At 41.1% G+C, this 18,881-nt stretch overlaps 1 protein-coding gene across 2 annotated transcripts; it reads left to right on the forward strand.

Annotated features, from left to right (window-relative positions):
- Positions 1–1,197: 1,197 nt before the first annotated feature.
- Positions 1,198–12,657, forward strand: ZNF483 (zinc finger protein 483). Of its 2 annotated transcripts, none has more exons than XM_049636075.1 (6): positions 1,198–1,418; positions 3,261–3,801; positions 5,734–5,822; positions 6,759–6,885; positions 7,265–7,360; positions 11,108–12,657. In XM_049636075.1, the coding sequence occupies exons 2-6, from the start codon at positions 3,414–3,416 to the stop codon at positions 12,655–12,657; spliced, it is 2,250 nt and encodes a 749-aa protein (XP_049492032.1). In that variant the 5' UTR covers positions 1,198–1,418; positions 3,261–3,413. The 2 variants fall into 2 exon arrangements, with proteins under 2 accessions (XP_049492032.1, XP_049492040.1); XM_049636083.1 differs by lacking the exon at positions 1,198–1,418 and adding an exon at positions 1,862–1,931.
- The last annotated feature ends 6,224 nt before the right edge of the window (positions 12,658–18,881 follow it).

Genomic DNA, 18,881 nt, shown 5'->3' on the forward strand with positions numbered 1-18,881 from the left:
AGAGTATGTACTCAGACCTGGGACTGGGATAGCTTCGTTTTGACTGTGGGCAGTTTCTTCAGCTTGCCTTGCTGCCTGTGAGATGAACCCAGTGGTTCATTTAGTTGAGCCTGCTCTGTCTTTTAAAGTCTCAGGGCCCTGACTCACCCTGCTCTCTCAGTCTAGAATGTTTTTCTCTCCTAACTCACTCCATCCTTCCAAAAGCCATCTAGTCATTAGAACCTTCCAAACAATCCTTCCTGAGTTCCTCGGCCCTTTTTGCAAGGTCCCCAGTAATCTGTGCAAGCGCCCATTTCTAAATTCAACAAATCTACTGACCACCTACTAAGCACCAGGTACTGTTTTTAAGGCCTGGAGATTGTTTCTCATGGAACAAGATAAAAGATAAAAATTCTTACTCTTGTGGAATTGGTATTCTAGTGAAGAAGGCAGACAAAAAACAAAACAAGACAGACAATAAGTAGTAAACAAATTAGAAAATTATATGTTAGGAAGGGAAACAGGAGTGGAGATGGATGGGTTCCAATTTAAGCACTGTGGTGGTGGGAGAGCTTCACCAAGAAGATATGATACGAAAGGGTAGGAGAGTGAGCCATATAGCTGCCTACAGCAAGAGCATGCAGCCAGAAATGTCAGGCAGGTTGGAAGGAGAGAGCAAGGAGGCCATTGTGACTGGAGCAGGGAAGTCCAGGAAGAGGTCAGGGAGGTTATAGGTGATCGATCAGATTCTATCCAGCTTTGTAGGCCACTGTTAAAATTTGGGTTTTTACTGAGTGAAATGGGAAACCTTTTCAGGGTTTTAAGCAGAGGAGGGACATAATCTGTTTCACGTTTTTAAACCATCTCTCCCGCTGCCGTTCAAAGAATAGACAAGGGAAGAAAAGTGCATTCAATCGGCTATTGCAATAATCCAGGGGAGGCATGATGGTGGTTTGCACCATGGTGGCAGGTGTGAAAGTCATAAAATTAATATTTGTTAAATTCGCGTTGCGGCATTAATTATGGCTTACATAGAATGCACCACTAATATGCATTCTGCAGTGGGTTTTTCCAGCCTGGATTTAAGGGAAGGGTAGGGAGAGGAAGGAGGAGGGATGGTTTGAGGTTACCTAGGAGACCGAGCATCATAAATCTGAAAACCTGAGATGGTTCTAGGCCTTTAGGCCTCTGGCGCAGCAATAATTCTGTGGCCGAGCCCACCAGCCGTTTCCCAATGACCATGCGCAACAGGCCAGGTGGGAGCCTATGGAAAACACAGGACTTTCGCAAAGCAGGACAAACGCATTCCGGGAATCGTAGTTCTGCGCCCTTGCGCAGGCGCAGTGGCTCTTCGCGGGCTTGCGCGCGCAGCTCCTGCAGGACCAGCTTCTAGAAGCTCATTGCGGTGGCGTTGGTCTTGACTGCGGGTGCTGATGCAGGTAGTGGTTGTCCCGGGCCCCTGATTTGGCGGCCGCGGCCAGGTCGCCGGCTGCAAGGATGCACCCGGGCTGGGTGCATCTTTGGTGGGGTGGGTGGGTGGGTGGGGAGCCGAGCGATCTCACAGTGCACTCCGATGCTGCAGCTTCTGGGGGAGGTGGGCACTGTCCTGAATGACGGAGCTTTCCTCCATCCCCTCCCTGCTTCCATACTCCCTTAACTTGGGTACGCGGACTTTTTCGGCGGGAAAATTCCTTTATGTGTGTGCGTGGGGGAAGGGAGCATTGCGGTGACTGCAGGATGTTTAGCAGCATCCCTAGGTCTACTCGCTAGGTAGGTACCACTAGCACTCCTCCTCCAGTCGTGATAACCACGTCTTCAGCCGCCCCCCACCCCCTTTGAGAACTTCTGCCTGCCTGCGTCACATTTTCGCGGAGCCTCTATTGTAGGCTCCCTGGAGACCTAGACGAGTGTCTTAGTCAACACAGAGCCCCAGGTGCTCAGAGCGGCGTCAGGTACGTGGTAGGTGCCTAATATTTGGCGAAGGAATAAATGACGTCATGCATTCGTGTGTGCCGGGCTCTGTGCTCAGAGGTGGGGGAATTATTGGTATACTTGCAATAGGAGGAGAGGGCTTTCACTTGCCGCAATGTAGTGCATCTCAGACTGTATTTTCATCTCCTGGGTGCTCTCTGAGGGTGAGGACCCCACCAGATCTCTCCACGCTTGTCATAGTTTCCTGATCTTCAGTTATTTGCAGAATGAAAGCATGCGTGTAACACACGATGGGCTCTGTGCAGAAGAGCACTTGGGCATCAGAGAAACCTTTGTGCAAGAGGTGACAGTTGAAAGGAGTCGTTTTGAAGGATGAGTAAAGGTTTGGTAGGAGAGAAAGAAGACAGCATTTCTAGGAGAGGGAACGGCACTAGTGCAAAGGATGAAAGGGGATATGGTTTTTGTTTTGTTTTGTTTTTTGTTTTTTTTTATGGCTGCAACATCCATCAGGGGCAGCTAGAGCTCAAGAGGTGAGGTTCTCAGAGCAGGGTCTCTAGATCATCAATACATGGCCTCTGCATTTGAACTTCACCCTGAGACAGCTGGGGAGTGATAGGTCCCTATTTTGCAAATTGGAAGGGATCCTTAGGCTGCAGCATGAGACTGGATTGAAGGTACCCGTACATTTGTAGTTTAAATAGGATCGGGGCACCTGGGTGGCTCAGTCGGTTAAGGGTCCGACTTCTGCTCCAGTCATGATCTTGCTGTTGGTGAGTTCCAGCCCCACATCAGGCTCTGTGCTGACAGCTGAAGCCTGGAGCCTGCTTCAGATTCTGTGTCTCCCTCTCTCTCTCTGCTCTTCCCACATTCATGTTCTGTCTCAACAATAAATAAACATTTTTTTTTAAAAAAAAGGTAGAATGGGGAGGTTTTTAAGAAATAAAACTGCCAGAACTTGGTTGTTGATTATGTGAGAAGTTTGAGAGGCAAATACGAAATCGGGCTTCTGAGTTGAACACCTGTTGGGAATATGTGGCCATTCACTGCAACAGGACAGGAGGAATAGAATAAATTTGTGACTGGATTCTCTTCTAGCAGTGTGCCTTTTCTGATGTGTTTTGCTTATGAAGAGTCTTTAGTCTGAAGAAACCGTTTTCTTGGTGGGTATCTTTAATTACCCTTAAATTAACTCCCCAGCCTTTCCCCCACAAAGAAAATTGCTCTTTAATGTAGCAGTTGGGCAGGGCTGTTGCTGGCCTCTCCGTATGTTTATGTCTGTGAACCATACCAAGAACAATGTTTTTAGAAGTAATTGTTTTACCTATTTAATATCTTTTATTTCTTGACAGTTTCTGCAAGACCATAAGCTGAATGCCTGGAACCCTTGATATTTTGCTGTCCCTAGTGCCTGTCGGTGGACTGTACTGTTAATTCACCTAGAGTCTGAAGGGGACTGTATTCCTGCTGGTGATACATTTGCAAGCTGTAGTACCTTGGACGAGATGACAGCCATCTCCCCGGACCCTCAAAGTCTGGCCTCAAGTGAACCAAACAAGGTCCTAAGAATGGATACTCCTGGGGATCAAGAAGCTATCCGGAGAGGAGACGCGACTGACCCAGAGACTTTTAGACAGAGGTTCAGGTGGTTTTGTTACTCAGAAGTGGCTGGACCCAGAAAAGCCCTGAATCAGCTCTGGGAGCTCTGCATTCAGTGGCTGAGACCAGACATCCATACGAAAGAACAGATTTTAGAGCTTTTGGTGTTTGAGCAATTCCTGACCATTTTGCCTGGGGAGATCAGGATATGGGTAAAGTCACAACGTCCTGAGAGTAGTGAGGAAGTAGTGACCCTCATAGAGGATTTGACCCAAACACTTGAAGAAAAGGAAGGTGAGAATCATAGATGGTGGGAGGAAGAGGGAGTAATTTCCTCAAGGTGTGAAAGTAAACTCCTCCAAAGAAAGCAGTTGATTGCTAAAATAGGAGTCCAGGTTTGGGGTTGGGACTGGGTTTGGATCAGCCTCACGTGGTGAGCAGGTTTGGATCAGCCTCACCTTTTACTGTAGAATCTTGGGCAAGCTATGTAACCTCTCTGAACTTTCATTTTTATTTTAATCTGTAAAAAAGGGGTTCCTGTCTGTTCTAAGTCTTTTGTGAGGGTTAAACAGGTCAAGGCATAATACTAATTTCTTTCCTCTTCCCCTTGAGTAAGAGGGACTCTTAGAACATGGGAGAGAAGGAAATTATCTGAATGTGTTTGGAGTCACAAGCATATCATCCTGCCCAGGCCTCAACTTCTGCCTCCAGCGGGTGCAGGAGCACGTTTCCAGAACGGGGCTGCCCAATAACTGCAATGATGGAAATGTGTTCTGCATGGTTTTGCTCTTCAAATTGAACATATGAAATGTGGCGAAGGCAAATAAGGAATTGAATCTTAAATTTAAATAGCCTTACGTGGTGAGCAGCTACCCTATTGGATAATGCAGTTCACAGCCTTAAGGGAGGAACAGCTGACTTATACTTTTATGCCTACATTATTATAAATGTATAAACTATGAATTATAACTTATCATTGTAAGATATGGATAAAAAGACTTCTAGGGTGGATAGCCCTTTGAGGGCATGTGGTTCAGCTTTTATAAAATCCCTCTAATATCCTACAATGTTCCAAATATGTGTAACATATGAGTTACCGTAAGACTCAATACATATGTACAAGTTTGTATTCTACCCAGAGTTCCACAGAAGTGGCATTTACCACCACAGACTTGAATTGTGCTTGCACAGCTAAAGGTATATTCAACATTTGGGTTTCCTGACTTTCCTCTCACTTGTCTGTCATTGCAGTGTGGTGCTTCTCCAAAATTAGGGCCTCTATATGGAAGCCCCTGCAGTAAAGAAGTTCATGAATTGATTGCTTTAGCCTTCTGTAAGAACAGTGTCCTTAAAATCGTCCCTTCTTTCTCTTTGATTATATAATTCTGATTCTTAATTTCTGTTGATTGTCTAATCAATAAGCTGCCTAAAATTCTTTTCATAAGAAAGTGAAGCATGATTTAAAAAATACTTTTCTCGGGGCGCCTGGGTGGCTTGGTCGGTTAAGCATCCGACGTCGGCTCAGGTCATGATCTCACGGTCCGTGAGTTCGAGCCCCGCGTCGGGCTCTGTGCTGACAGCTCAGAGCCTGGAGCCTGTTTCAGATTCTGTGTCTCCCTCTCTCTCTGCTCCTCCCCTGTTCATGCTCTGTCTCTCTCTGTCTCAAAAATAAATAAACGTTAAAAAAAAAATTTTTTTTAAATACTTTTCTCTTATTAGAAGAGCTGTTGACATTGCCAGGTATGTAATATATTTAGTTGATAGTTTGGCTTCCTGATTTCAGTCTTTAGGAATCTGCTGGTGACCCCAGAAGAAGGGTCTGTTCCTGAGACCATCTTGGTTCTCTCATTCAATAAATGACTCTACAAGGCATTGTGCTAGGACTGTGAAGAAAACAAATTAACACATAAAACAAAATGCTTTTTTACCTTAAAACATCCTATGAATATTTTAAAAGAATAATTAGTATGCCATTTAAATTCATAAAACTGTAGATGTATGGATTGAATGAAATCAGTTATTGTGAGCTTAGGAATCGAAAGGCTTTTTTATGGGGTAGGGGAAAGAGCTTGGATTTTAAAAGAGTGTATCTGTGGCTTTTATCTCTGTTTTAAAGAGTAGGGAAAAACTGTTTCTTCTGACGTTTTTATCCAGAGAGACCTGTAAGAAATTCTAGTCTGAGGAACACATTTGAAAGACCAGAGTGTTCTTCTCTCCCCTTCTTAGATCCAGCCTCTCAAGAGTCTGTTATTTCTGAAGAGGAGAACCCTGAAGAAAATAAAATGGTTTCTGTCCTTCCAAGTGCTGAGTCCCGGGTAAGCTTCCCTTCACTGGTTTTCATTCTTTAGTGAATACTTACTGAGCTCCTACAGAGTGGTATAAAAATATTAGAGTAAAGAAGACAGTCTCCCTTTTCTTCACATTCTTCGAGCTCATTCTTCAGATGCTATTTTATTTCAGTTACCAGAATTTGTCACAAGTCTGACTCTAATGAAAATAACAGCTCTGTGGGGCTCCTGGGTGGCTCATTCGGTTAAGCATCGGACCTCAGCTCAGGTCATGATCTTATGGTTCATGAGTCTGAGCCCCGCCTTGGGCTCTGTGCTGACAGCTCAGAGCCTAGAGCCTGCTTCAGATTCTGTGTGTGTCTCTCTCTCTGCCCATCCCTGCTCGCACTCTGTCTCTCTCAAAAATAAATAAACATTTAAAAAAATTATAAAAAAAACCAACAAAATATTTTTACTAAAATTCTTAAATTATTCTGGGTAAAATTAGTCAAGTGGAAATAGGGTTATATTTTCTTAACACAGTAAAACTCTAGCTGAACAGTGTTGGAAAACAAAAAGCAACTCTCCTGTAAAAAGATATGGCTGTCTAATCATGCTGCTGTTAATGAGCATTTCTTGAATATTCTAGCCAATGCAGTAAGGTAAAAAGGAAATGAGGTAAGTATTGGTGTGAAAGAGACAGACGTGTGTTATTTGCAGATGACATGGTCTATTTGTAAACCTCTGGGTATCAACTGAATAAGTACTAAAACTTGTAATAGTTGAGAAAAGTGGCTGGTTACAAGTCGATAAGCTTTCTATAGACCAATAATTATCGGTTAGAAAAAAATTCTTATTCACAATAGTAAATAATACAGCTAAAATAGACTGATAATGGCTCCCAAAAGTACACCCAGTTCTTAATCCCCAGAACCTGTGAATGTTAAGCCGATGCAAAAAGACTGTGTTTTGTGTGTTCATTAGGAGTCCATAACATTCAAGGATGTGGCTGTGAACTTTTCCAGAGGAGAGTGGAGAAAACTGGAGCCTTTTCAAAAGGAGCTCTTTAAGGAAGTGCTACTGGAGAACTTTAGGAACCTAGAATTTTTGGGTAAAGATACCTCTTCATGATCTAACATACAGGCTGTGTATCTTTTTGTTCACTATTAGTGAAAGGTAAATGCTATTAACTGTTTTGGCTGGGCATGCAGGGTTGACCATGAATGATCCTAAAAGTGTGTTCTGAAAATGTACTTTTCTGCAATGTTTTCTCCAAAAAAAAGAGTTCTGCTTTATTGAACTGGAAATGTTGAGTATCACTGTGTTGTCATCAAGGGCATACCTTCCTTGGTTTCCTCCTCATATTCCAGTGTTGATGTCTGTATGTGAAAGCTTCTCTTCCCTAGAGAACCAGAGGCTGTGTGTGAATGTTGGAACATTTTTGTTCTATGCAGAAAACAGTCATTTGGTATTCTTTTCTCTATGAGCAGGCTTTGCAGTTTCCAAATTAGATTTGATTTCCCAGCTTAAGTGGGTTGAACTGCCATGGCTGCTGGAAAAAGAAGTCTCAAAAGGCTCCAGACCAGGTGAGTTGGTGAAAAGCAGATAAGGAAATTAAAACGGTTGTTTAGCCAAGTCATTTGTGAAGAGCTTTTGAAATGTTGGGTGGGCTAGATGCTAAAATGGAAAGGTGATTAGAATATACCCCTTGCCTTCCTGGAATATTCATTTTAGTGAGGAGACTGTTGGTGTAGGTCCTCTGAGAAGTAGATGCCAAGACGTGATTAGCTATGCCATAGACTTACTGGGGAGAATTTCAGTGAAGGAAAATGGGGATTACTGGAAGAGGCTAGAGGAGCTGTCAAGAGCATAGTGTGACTGTAACATCTGTGAATGAGAGAGGGAAGGGAGAAAGGTTGGGTAGGAAGTATCTTAGACTGCAGTGCTGCTTAAGAAAGTTTTGGCAAGGGGGCGCCTGGGTGGCTCACTTGGTTGAGCGTCCACCTCTTGATTTTGGCGCAGGTTGTGATTTCACTGTTTGTGATTTCGAGTCCCGCATTGGACTCTGTGCTGACAGCACGGAGCCTGCTTGGGACTCTCTCTCTCCCTCTCTCTCTCTGCTCTTGCCCCACTTGTGCTCTCCCTCAAAATAAATAAATTAATAAACAAATAAACTTAAAAAAGCTCTGACAAGGCCAAAAACTGGAATCACCTGCCGGTCAGATTCCTGAATCTCACAAGAAATGGGCTTGCCCAAGTGTCCCTGCTGTACTTGCCATGGACTGGGAGCAGCTTATGGGAAAGTGGCCTTGGCATGAATGTGGTGGTGGATATTCAGGGCAGCTGCAGGGACTGGTAAGTAAGTGTCCCAGAGTTGGAGATCTGTGAAGTGCATCTGTGTGGATGCTATAATATGGGTATCAGAACAAAAGGTGTTAGTAACGGGATATGTACTATAATAATGCATGTGTAAGGAACAGTGGGAAATACAGGAGCGACAGCTTTTTCACGTTTAAGTTGAATCTTGAAGGAAAAGTAGGAATTCATCCAGTGGGCAACATGTAGAGTATAATCTCATCTTTGTTAAAAGCAAAAAAATGTTACATGTACAGGTATTAAATATATAGCTATAGATAGATTTTTTTTTAATGTCTGGAGAGCTTTCATGTTCACCCTGGTTATCTTTGAGGGATTACATTTTTTTTCTTTATCCTTCCTTTATATTTAACAATAAATGTATGAAATTTACATTTAAAAATAATTTATTACAATACTTTTTTATATTAAATAATTTCACTTAGCTCTGTTCCACCTTTTATTTTATATAATTTAAGTTTATTTATTTTGAGAGAGACAGAGAAAGGTGGGGAGGGGCGAGAGAGAGAATCCCAAGGAGGCTCTGCAGGGTCAGCACAGAGCCTGACAGGCTTGAACTCACAAAACCATGAGATAGTGACCTGAGCCAAAATCAAGAATCGGATGCTTAACTGACTGAGCTACCCAGGTGCCCCTTAGCTCTATTCCATCTTTTTAAATTTTATTTTATTTTTAATATTTTTATTTAATTTTGAGAGAGACAGAGCGTGAGCATGGGAGGGACAGAGAGAGAGGGAGACACAGAATCCGAAGGAGGCTCCAGGCTCCAAGTTGTTAGCACAGCCTGACACAGGGCTCGAACCCACGAACTATGAGATCATGACCTGAGCCGAAGTCCTACGCTTAACCAACTAAATCACCCAGGCGCCCCATCTCTATTCCATTTTAACCAAAGTCAACCTGTTGGCTCTTTTCAGTATAGATACACAAATAAAGAATATTATGTTTAATATAAATGATATAAACATGTACCCCTCCACCCCCAGAATCATCATGTAGATGTACACCTTGTTTAAAAAGTTATTTACAACAGACTGGAGATGACGGACAAAGCAGAGTCAGTAGTTATAATTTATAAAATACTTAAGTAAATCAGCAAGGAACTGATTTTTCTGATGCTGAGTCTGTTCGAAAAATGGGTGAAGAACTTGAGCAGATAGCTGACAAAATTAAAAATAACTGACAAAACTAAAATTTAAATACCTGTAAATTTGAAAAAATTTTCCCAGTCACTGTTCAACAATGAAATATACATTTAAAGCAGCAGATCTACTTATTATCCATCAAATTTGTAAAGATTTAAAGAAAGATCATTTCACCAGAGAGGAGGACTCAAATACTTGTGTTCATCATCTCTCATATGGTGGTAAAACTTTTCTACCCTTGGTTCCATAACTCCACTTTTATGACTGTTTTCTGAATATATATTAATCATTTGATATACATTCAGTATGGGAATGTCTCAACTGTAATGCATCTAAATGATGAATTACTACTGATTCAAATTATTCTTACGAAGCATTATCCATGAGATGGGAAGGAATTATGAATGAAAAAAAGTAACACCACGTTATACATGGTTTTATTTTTAAATGTATACAAAAGATTTATTCTAAAATATAGAGAAAAGTGTCTTTAAAAAATACACAGAATTTTTAACAATGGTTAGCTTCTGGGTAATAGAATTTTTGTATTTTATAGTTAGTGCTTTGAAAAATAGTTTCATGAGGGGTATGTGGGTGGCTCCATTGGTTAAGTGTCTGATTTGGTTTTGGCTTAGGTTGTGATCTCATGGTTTTTGAATTTGAGCCCTGTTTCCGGCTTGGGAATCCTCTCTCTCTCTCTCTCTCTCTCTCTCTCTGCCCCTCCCCCACTCGTGCTCACCCTCTGTCTCAAAATAAATAAACATTAAAATAATAATAGTTTTACAAAAGTGACAGTGTGATCTCATGATTAAGAGCCAAGTTGAATGATGATGGCTAGTAAATGAATTCAAAGTTCTGAGAAGGGTGTAAATAGAATATGGTATTAGAGAAGGCTGTGGAGATTGTGGGACCTGAACCCTAGGCCCTGTCAAATTTATGTGTTTGTAATAGTGAATAGTTGAATAGTGAATAGTGAATGCTTGGGATTGCATTTCAGGTAGTACAAAGACTGAGAGAATAGGATTGAGAACACCACCATAGTGTGTAGGGACAGCGAATGGATGCCTGAGTAGAGTGTATCCATAAGATTGATAGGGCCAGACTGGGGTAACGTGTGAAAGTCTAGCGTAGTTGATGTTACATGTCTGTGATGTGATTAACATTTTCTATAAACTTACTGCTATTTGGCTGCTTTGAGAAGCAGTGTAGTATAGGGATCAAAAGTATGGGCTTTGATAAACACTAAAAAATAAATAAAATGATTAAAAATAAATTATGGGCTTTGGTGCCAGACTAGATTTAAATCTGCCACTTACATGTGACTTTGGGTAAGCTCCTTACAGTCCATGTGCCTAGGTTGTCACATCCACAAAATGGGGATAATGACAGGACCTACTTTATAGGCTTGGTGTGTAGATTAAGTGAAATACAAGTGTCGGATGTGGGACCTGGCATTTACTAAGTATTCAATAAATGTTTGCACTGTCGTCATTATTTGGAAAAAGGGTAGATTGTAGAGAGAGTGAGTTTGAACATAATACAGAAATTTGAAATGAGGGTGAGAACATGCATCTTTATTTTAACTATAAAGCATAAATTCTTCATTTTCCTCACTATTTTTCCTAATCCCTATATTTACCTAGTTTTCCTATATTACTTTTTTCTTCTCTGTTTTGTAAGATTCTGAGAACTGTGCAAGCCACACACCTACTGTTCGTAGTCCTTACTATTTATCTGTATTCCTGTTTCAGTCCCAAATATGATAGCTCCCTTTACTGCAACAGGACATACCCTATTTATTATTTCTTTTAGAGTGTGAACCTAGAGGTGAATTGAAGGAATCCTTTCGAAATCAAGATGCTCTCCTGGATGAATCAACTTTAAATAAAATAATAGAAAGATGCCTAATGGGTGGGGATCATGGCTTAATGGGAGAATCCCGGAAGCGTAGCAGTAAGGAATATTCACAAGGCGCAGTCACACAAAAGAAAACTCATGGGAGAGGCAGTAAGGGTGAGGAATTTGATCCAGATAAGAGCCCCTTTGGAAGTAATTTCAAACAAACCTCGGACATAATTAAACATCTGAGAGTCTACTTAAGGAAGAAATCTCGGAAGTATAATGAATGCAAGAAACCCTTCAGTTTTCATTCAGACCTTATGAACCGCAAAGAACACACTGGAGAAAAGCCACGGAAATGTAACGAAGGCAGGAAAGCCCTAGGTCACTCTTCATCTCTTACTGAACATCAGAAACATCAGAAAATGGGGAGGAATTTGGGGAGGAAGGCCCAGAAATGCAGTAACTGTGGGATAGCCTTTACACGAAGCTTGTCCCTTACTAAGAGAAGAAACTGCACTATATGTGAAAAATGTTGGAAAAATCTACATCAAGATGCATCCTCAGATAAAGATGAGGGAGCTGAGATGGGAGAGAAGACCCACAAATGTAGCAAATGTGGAAAAGCCTTCGGCTATAGTGCCTCCCTGACCAAACATAGGAGAATTCACACAGGGGAAAAACCCTATATGTGCAATGAATGTGGAAAAGCTTTCAGTGACAGTTCATCCCTCACGCCACATCACAGAACTCATAGTGGAGAGAAACCCTACAAATGTGATGATTGTGGAAAAGCTTTCACCCTGAGTGCCCACCTCATTAAACATCAGAGAGTTCATACTGGAGAAAAACCCTACAAATGTAAAGAATGTGGGAGACCCTTCAGTGACAGTTCATCTCTTATTCAACATCAGCGAATTCATACTGGAGAAAAACCCTACACGTGTAACAATTGTGGAAAGTCCTTCAGTCACAGCTCATCCCTTTCCAAACATCAGAGGATTCATACTGGAGAGAAACCCTATAAATGTGGTGAATGTGGAAAAGCCTTTAGACAGAATTCTTGCCTTACTCGACATCAGAGAATCCACACTGGAGAAAAACCCTATTTGTGTAATGACTGTGGGATGACTTTCAGCCATTTTACATCTGTCATTTATCACCAGAGGCTTCATTCGGGAGAAAAACCCTACAAGTGTACCCAGTGTGAGAAAGCCTTCCCTACCCATTCACTCCTCAGTCGTCATCAGAGAATTCATACTGGTGTAAAACCTTATAAATGTAAAGAGTGTGGAAAATCGTTCAGTCAGAGTTCATCTCTCAATGAACATCATCGAATTCATACTGGAGAGAAGCCCTATGAATGTAACTACTGTGGAGCAACCTTCAGCCGCAGCTCAATCCTGGTAGAACACCTAAAAATTCATACTGGAAGGAGAGAATATGAATGTAACGAATGTGAAAAGACATTTAAGAGTAACTCAGGCCTCATTAGACATCGGGGATTTCACTCTGGAGAGTAGTTCTTGAAATACTGTAAGGGGGTGCGGGTGGGGGGTGGGGTGGTGGAATCTCACCAAATTGTCCCTTATTAAAAACCTGGGGTGTAAACTACCACAGCCTTGATCTGCAGCCACAACTTTGATGGGTTGGCAGCTAGGAAAAACACTTTTTCCCATGCACACTTCTTTGGCAAATCCTAATTTGGGTTGGTCAAGTCACATTGAAAGTGAAGAACGCAGGCGAGATGGGCAATGATTCTAAAAGGCCAAATGCAGATTTAAAAAGCAAGAAGCAGTGCACAAGACCCACTTAACCATTTCTCTTCAAGAGGTTTCTCTTAGCTTCTAGCAAGAACTGGTCGAATTCTGTTCCAGTTTGCCAACCACCTTGCTATATCACCTTGGGGCATGTCATTTGCCCTTTCTAAATTTGAGTTTCTTTACTGGTACAATGAAGTGGCTGAGGCTCATGATTTCTGAGTTTACCTCTAATCCTCTCTGAAGCTGTGGGAATAAGCTAAACACTTGGCTCGTTGGAATTTTCAAGTTTCTGTGGTAGGAAATTACTCAAGAGCCTGAGCTTCTAGCATAGTGAGAACGAAGTATACTCTTGGAATACTTGATGCCAAATCCCTAGACTGTCAGCAGGAACAAGTCAGTGAAGCTCACGCAGGTGTGTTTTCAGGGAGCGTTTTAATTGGACAAAGTCTCCCAACCTGTTTTTTCCTCTGGACTTTGAGTAAGGGGCTTAGGAATCTAGAGGGCATGCGTGGGAGCCATCTCAGCCATGAGAGTACCAGTCCTCGGAAAATAGGTTGGGGGCTGGGGAGGGGGGTGGTAGGGGAAGAAATGGGTGCTGAAAGCAGAGCTATTCTGGATGGATTGTCTTTTGCAAAACAGAATTATATTTTTTTAAAAGTTTGCTTATAGTAAGTATAGCTCCTTGTAATTGGAGTGCAAACATTGTGTATGGCAAAGGTCACGAGCTAAGAATGGGCCATTTGATATGGTTTCGTTGGTCTGCACGATAAGGGGTGTGTGTATGTGTGTTGGTGGAGTTGTCACCATTTAAAAATTAGATTTCATATTTAAAAAAATAAAGGCTTGCCTTGAAAAATTGCAAGGGGTGACCACACTGGCCCATATTTCAGTGGAGTAGTCAGCTGGTTTGGGGTGGTGCCTGCTGCCTTTACATGGGGAATCCACTCTTCTACTTGCCAAGTTCTCGTTTATAGGACCTGACTTGCCCACTATAGGAACTTGATACTATGATCCTCTACCATCTGGAGAATGCAGATTCTAAAATCTAAAGAGACTCTATTGATACTGATATTCAGGAAAAGAATGTAGAAATCAAAAAAATAACTTTTCAGTTACATTTTCTTGTTGAAACTGGACCTGAAAGGAATAGAGTGTGCAGATACTAGTGGATTGTTCCTTAGAAATCTCATTGGTGGAGTGTGAATAACAATTTCTAACTGGAAAAGGAACTAGAACCCTGAGTCCATTTGGGTTACGTCTCAGGTGATAGGGTTCTGGAGGTGCCCTATTGATTCAACAGTGGTACTAAAAAGTTCCTCAAGTTGAAGTTTGAGGCAGCTGTTATATGAAAGAGAATGAAACCAGAAAACTTTTGGCTTATGGAAGAAGATCTTTCATGCTTACTGGAGACTCAGCAATATTTGCTGTGATTTAATAGGTGTGGGTTTGCAATGCTACCTCTGGATTATACTGTTGGTTTCTTCCTTGTACCCCAACTCTCCCCACCCCAAAGCTTGTAGTTCAGATACTGCTGAGTGGTAAATTGATCTGCATAGTTAATTGCTCAGTGGACCAACCAGAGACATTCTAGCCATGAAAGGAATATGGTTTATGAGAATCATTCAATCTGGTCTCAGTGTTTTTTGTGAACATACATAAACCCTGGTTTGGTTTTTTTTTTTCCGAAAAGATAGAGTATGTGAAGGGAAGTATTTAAAATTCTTGAGAAGAGGCTTGTTCCAGGATGTTTACCAACATTCTCCAACATTCATAAGAGGATGTTTTATACCATTGTTGGGAATCTGGAACGTAGTTTTTTTTAACAAGTTTTTTGGGGTGTAAGTTACATATAAAAGTCATTTCAAGGGTATAATTGAGTTTTGGCAGATTCACTGAGTTGTGCAATCATCACCGTAATCCATTTTTAGAACATTTTATAACCTCAGATCCCTCGTGCCTGTTTACAGTTAATCCCTATGCCTACTCTTAGTCCCAGGCAACCACTAATCAGTTTACGCTGTCCATAGAGTTGCCTTTTCTGGACATTTTATACAAATGGGGTCATATGTGGTCTTTTGTTTTTCATTAACATGTTTCTAATTTCATATTATAGCGTATCAGTCCATTATTTTTATTGTTAAATAATACCCTATTTTATGGGTATACCCTATTTTGTCCATTCACCAGTTGAAGGACATTTGGGTTGTTTACAATTTTTGGCTGTTAAAGAGAATGCTGCTTTGAACATTGATGTGTAAGTCTTTGTGTAGACATGTCTTCATTTTTCTTAGGTAGATGCCTGAGTGGCTGACTCACCTGGTAAATTTTTGTTTAACTTTTTAAGAAATTGCCAAATTGTCTTCTCAAGCGAGTACATCATGTTGCATTCTGAGCAGCACTGTATGGTCCCATACAATCTGGGAAATACAGATCCTAAAATCTAAAGAGATTCCATTGACAGAAAAATTCCGGAAAAGAATGTAAAAATCATACAGAGTGACTCTTCAGTTAAGTTTTCATTGTAAAATTACACCTCAAAGGAATAGAGTGTGTAGACATTAGTGGATTATTTCTTAAGAATTTCATTGACAGAGTCTGAATAATAATTTCTAACTGATGAGGCAGCTGAAGCCTTGAGTCTGTCAGGTGTCTCTACATCCTCACTGACCCTGGTTATATTATCTGTTTTTATGAGAGCCCTCCTAGGTATTTGAAATGGTATCTCTTTGTGGTTTTAATTTGCATTTCCCTGGTGGCTAATGATGGTGAGAGTCTTGTCATGCGCTCTTTAACTATTTATAAATCTTTGGGAAAATATTTATTCAAGTGTTTTTTTTTTCCATTTAAAAAATTGCCTTATTGAGTTGTCATGGTTTTTAGTCTATGTAAAAGTCTTCTCTCCAGTATGAACTCTCTAAATACCATGTACTAGCCACAGAGAGAGACCTCAAACCCTGCTGCATGGTATTTATCAAAAGCTTGCTTTCAGTAACTACTTCTGTGTAATTGCCTAAAGGATATTTGATCCGGGCCATCCTCCAAGTACTTAAATTCATTTTTATGCCCTATCAGCTCATCAAGAGATTTTAAACTTTTTTTGATTCATTATAGATTTGTTTTTATTAACCAGTATTTGACTTTATGCTTTTTATATACATTGATGGGTATTAAAATCAGCCCTTTAAGACATTCTAATTTAAAATGCAGATCTTGCTTTTAAAAATGTTTCTTCTTCCGGAGTTTCTGTTGAAGAAACTTCTTTCAGCTCACAGGACAAGATAAAAGCTTCTCCTGTCAGTGAGTCTACTTTTATTTACTTATTTTTGAGTTAGTTTTTAGTGTGGTAAAATACACAGAACATAAAGTTGAGCCTTTTAGCCCTTCTTGGGAGTACAATTCGGTGGCATGAAGTACATTCACATTGTTGTGTAATCTTCATGACTGTCTATCTCCAGAACTTTTCTGTCATCCTAAATGGACACTTATTAAACAGTTACTCCTCATTCTGTCCTGCCCACAGCCCCTGGTGACCACTATTTTACTTGCTGTCTCTCTGAATTTGAATATTTGTCTTTTTGTGTCTGATTTCTTACACTTAGTATAATGTTTTTAAGGTTCATGATACAGCATGTGTCAAAATTTCATTACTTCTCAAGGCTGAATGATGTTCCATTGTATGGGTGTACCATATTTTGTTCATTCATCCATCCACGGACATTTGGGTTGTTTCCACCATTTTGGCTATCGTTAGTGGTATAAAATAGAGTCTCTAGTTCTAAGCAGATGTTCTTAATGGCATCTAGAATGGTGATCCATTCCAGAAGGTTTTCCATTTACTCTGCCGAGGTCCATCAGAGGAATCACTATCTGTGGCAGCTATAGCCTTACAAAACGTGTGTGTTAAATAAATAATAAGACCTGGAAGTTGAAATTAGTCCTTGATCCAGGGGCTGCAGAGTAGATACTGTTAGCAGTGATAAAAACAAGTCTTATACATCTTCGTGAGAGCTCTTGGGTGACCAGGTAAATTGTCTTTGAGCAGTAATACTTTGAAGGAATTTTTTCTTTTTTTCTGAGCAGATCTCAATAGTGGACTTAGAAAATTGAGTAAAAACCATGTGGTAGGGTTGCCTGGGTGGCTCAGTCAGTTAAGGATCCGACTCTTGATTTCAGCTCAGGTCATGATCTCAAGGTTATGGGATTGAGCCTCACGTGGGGCTCTGTGCAGACAGTAGGGAGCCTGTTTGGAATTCTCTCTCCCTCTCCCATGGCCCTGCCCCCGCTCGCACGCGCATGCTGTCTCGCTCTCAAAAAACAAAACAAAACCATCTTGTAAACAGTTGTGTTGCCATCCAGGTTTTGTTGTTTCATGTATAGAGCACAGTCAGAGAAGATTTAGTGTGATTCTTAAGGGCCCTAGGATTTTCGGAATGGTAAATGAGCATTGGTTTCAGCTTGCAGTCACCAGCTGCATTAGTCACCAAATGAGAGTTAGCCTTTCCCTTGAGCCAGGCACTGACACCTCTCCAGTTATGAAAATCCTAGGTGGCGTTTTCTTATAAGACCGTTTGGTCTGTATTGAAAATTGTTTGTTTAATGTAGCCACCTTCGTTAATTGTCTTGCTAGATCTCCTGGATAACTTCCTGCAGCTTCCACATCAGCATGTGCTGCTTCGCTTGCTGTTAAGGAGACAGCTTCTTTCCTTAAACCTCATGAACCAGTCCCTGCTAGCTTCAAACTTTTCTTTCTGCAGCTTCCTCGCCTCTCTCAGCTTTCAGAGAATTGAGGGGAGTTAGAGTCTTGCTCTGGATTAGGCTTTGGCTTAAAGGAATGTTATTGGTTTGATCTTCATATCAGCAGTAAGGCTGCCTTGCTTTCTTATTCATGTACTTATGGGAGCGCTGCTTTTAATTTCCTTCAAAAAACGTTTCCTTTGTGTTCATAACTTGGCTAACTGGGGCAAGAGGCCTAGCTTTTGGCCTATCGGCTTTCAACATGCCTGCCTTATTAAGCTTAATCATTTCTAGCTTTTGATGGAAAGTGAGAAATGTGTGACTCTTTCACTTGAGCACTTCAAGGCCACTGGAGGGTTATTAATTGGCCTAATTTGAGTATCATGTCTCAGGGAATAATGAGGCCAGAAGACAGGGAGATGGGGACAGAGGGTTGATGGAGCAGTCAGAAACATGCACAGCGTTTATCGTTGGTGTTCGTTGTCTTACGTGGGTGTGGTTCTTGGCACCCCAAGACAATTACATGAGTAACATTGAAGATCACTGATCATAGTTTACCATAACAGCTATAATAATAATGGGAAGGCTTAAAATTTTGTGAGAATTCCCAAAATGAGACACATAAAACGAGCAAATGCTGTTTGAAAAATGGTGCTGGTAGACGTGCTCAACACAGGTTGCCACAGATCTTCAGTCTGTGAAAACAAAAAACACCACACACTATCTGTGAAGCACAATTAAATGAGATATGCCTAGGTTCATTTTCACAAATGCTACGTTTATTAATGCTTCATATATACAGTGCACTTTAAGAGATGAGATGAATGAATATTCCCCAGAATATTCCTGCAGAAATCCAGTCTTCTGTGTAAGACTGATGTGTGTTGGAGGGCAGGTAGGATGCAGGTCACAGTATGGTTGCATTTAACAGCGAAAATGAACTGTGTTCATTGCTAAAAATGAAATGTAAACATAGCACGTGGGAACACCCAGGAAAGGTGGCTCTGATGCTTGGGGATAGGAGTCCGTTGTGTTCCTTGCTGCCACGGTGCAGGCCCTGCGTTGTAAAGACCTTTCTTTCCAGCCCTGGTGAGGAGTTTGTGTTTTGTTACCAGGGCAGTGGGGGACCAGTAGAGGTTCTTCATGTGTGCATGTGTTTGCTGATAGAGAACTTCTGTTTTTGCTGTTTTTTTTTTTGTTTTGTGCTTTCCTCAGAATTGTTTCTCCATTGTGGAACAGCTTGATGCAAA

Source organism: Panthera uncia, chromosome D4 (genome assembly GCF_023721935.1).
Source record: "Panthera uncia isolate 11264 chromosome D4, Puncia_PCG_1.0, whole genome shotgun sequence".
Lineage (NCBI taxonomy): Eukaryota > Metazoa > Chordata > Mammalia > Carnivora > Felidae > Panthera > Panthera uncia.

Bases quoted from the DNA above. Each gene is read 5' to 3' on its own strand.
- ZNF483 (XM_049636075.1), top strand. From the start codon at position 3,414: ATGACAGCCATCTCCCCGGACCCTCAAAGTCTGGCCTCAAGTGAACCA. The intron at 3,802-5,733 runs GTGAGAATCATA...TCCCCTTCTTAG, and splicing joins AACACTTGAAGAAAAGGAAG to ATCCAGCCTCTCAAGAGTCT. The intron at 7,361-11,107 runs GTGAGTTGGTGA...TATTTCTTTTAG, and splicing joins CTCAAAAGGCTCCAGACCAG to AGTGTGAACCTAGAGGTGAA.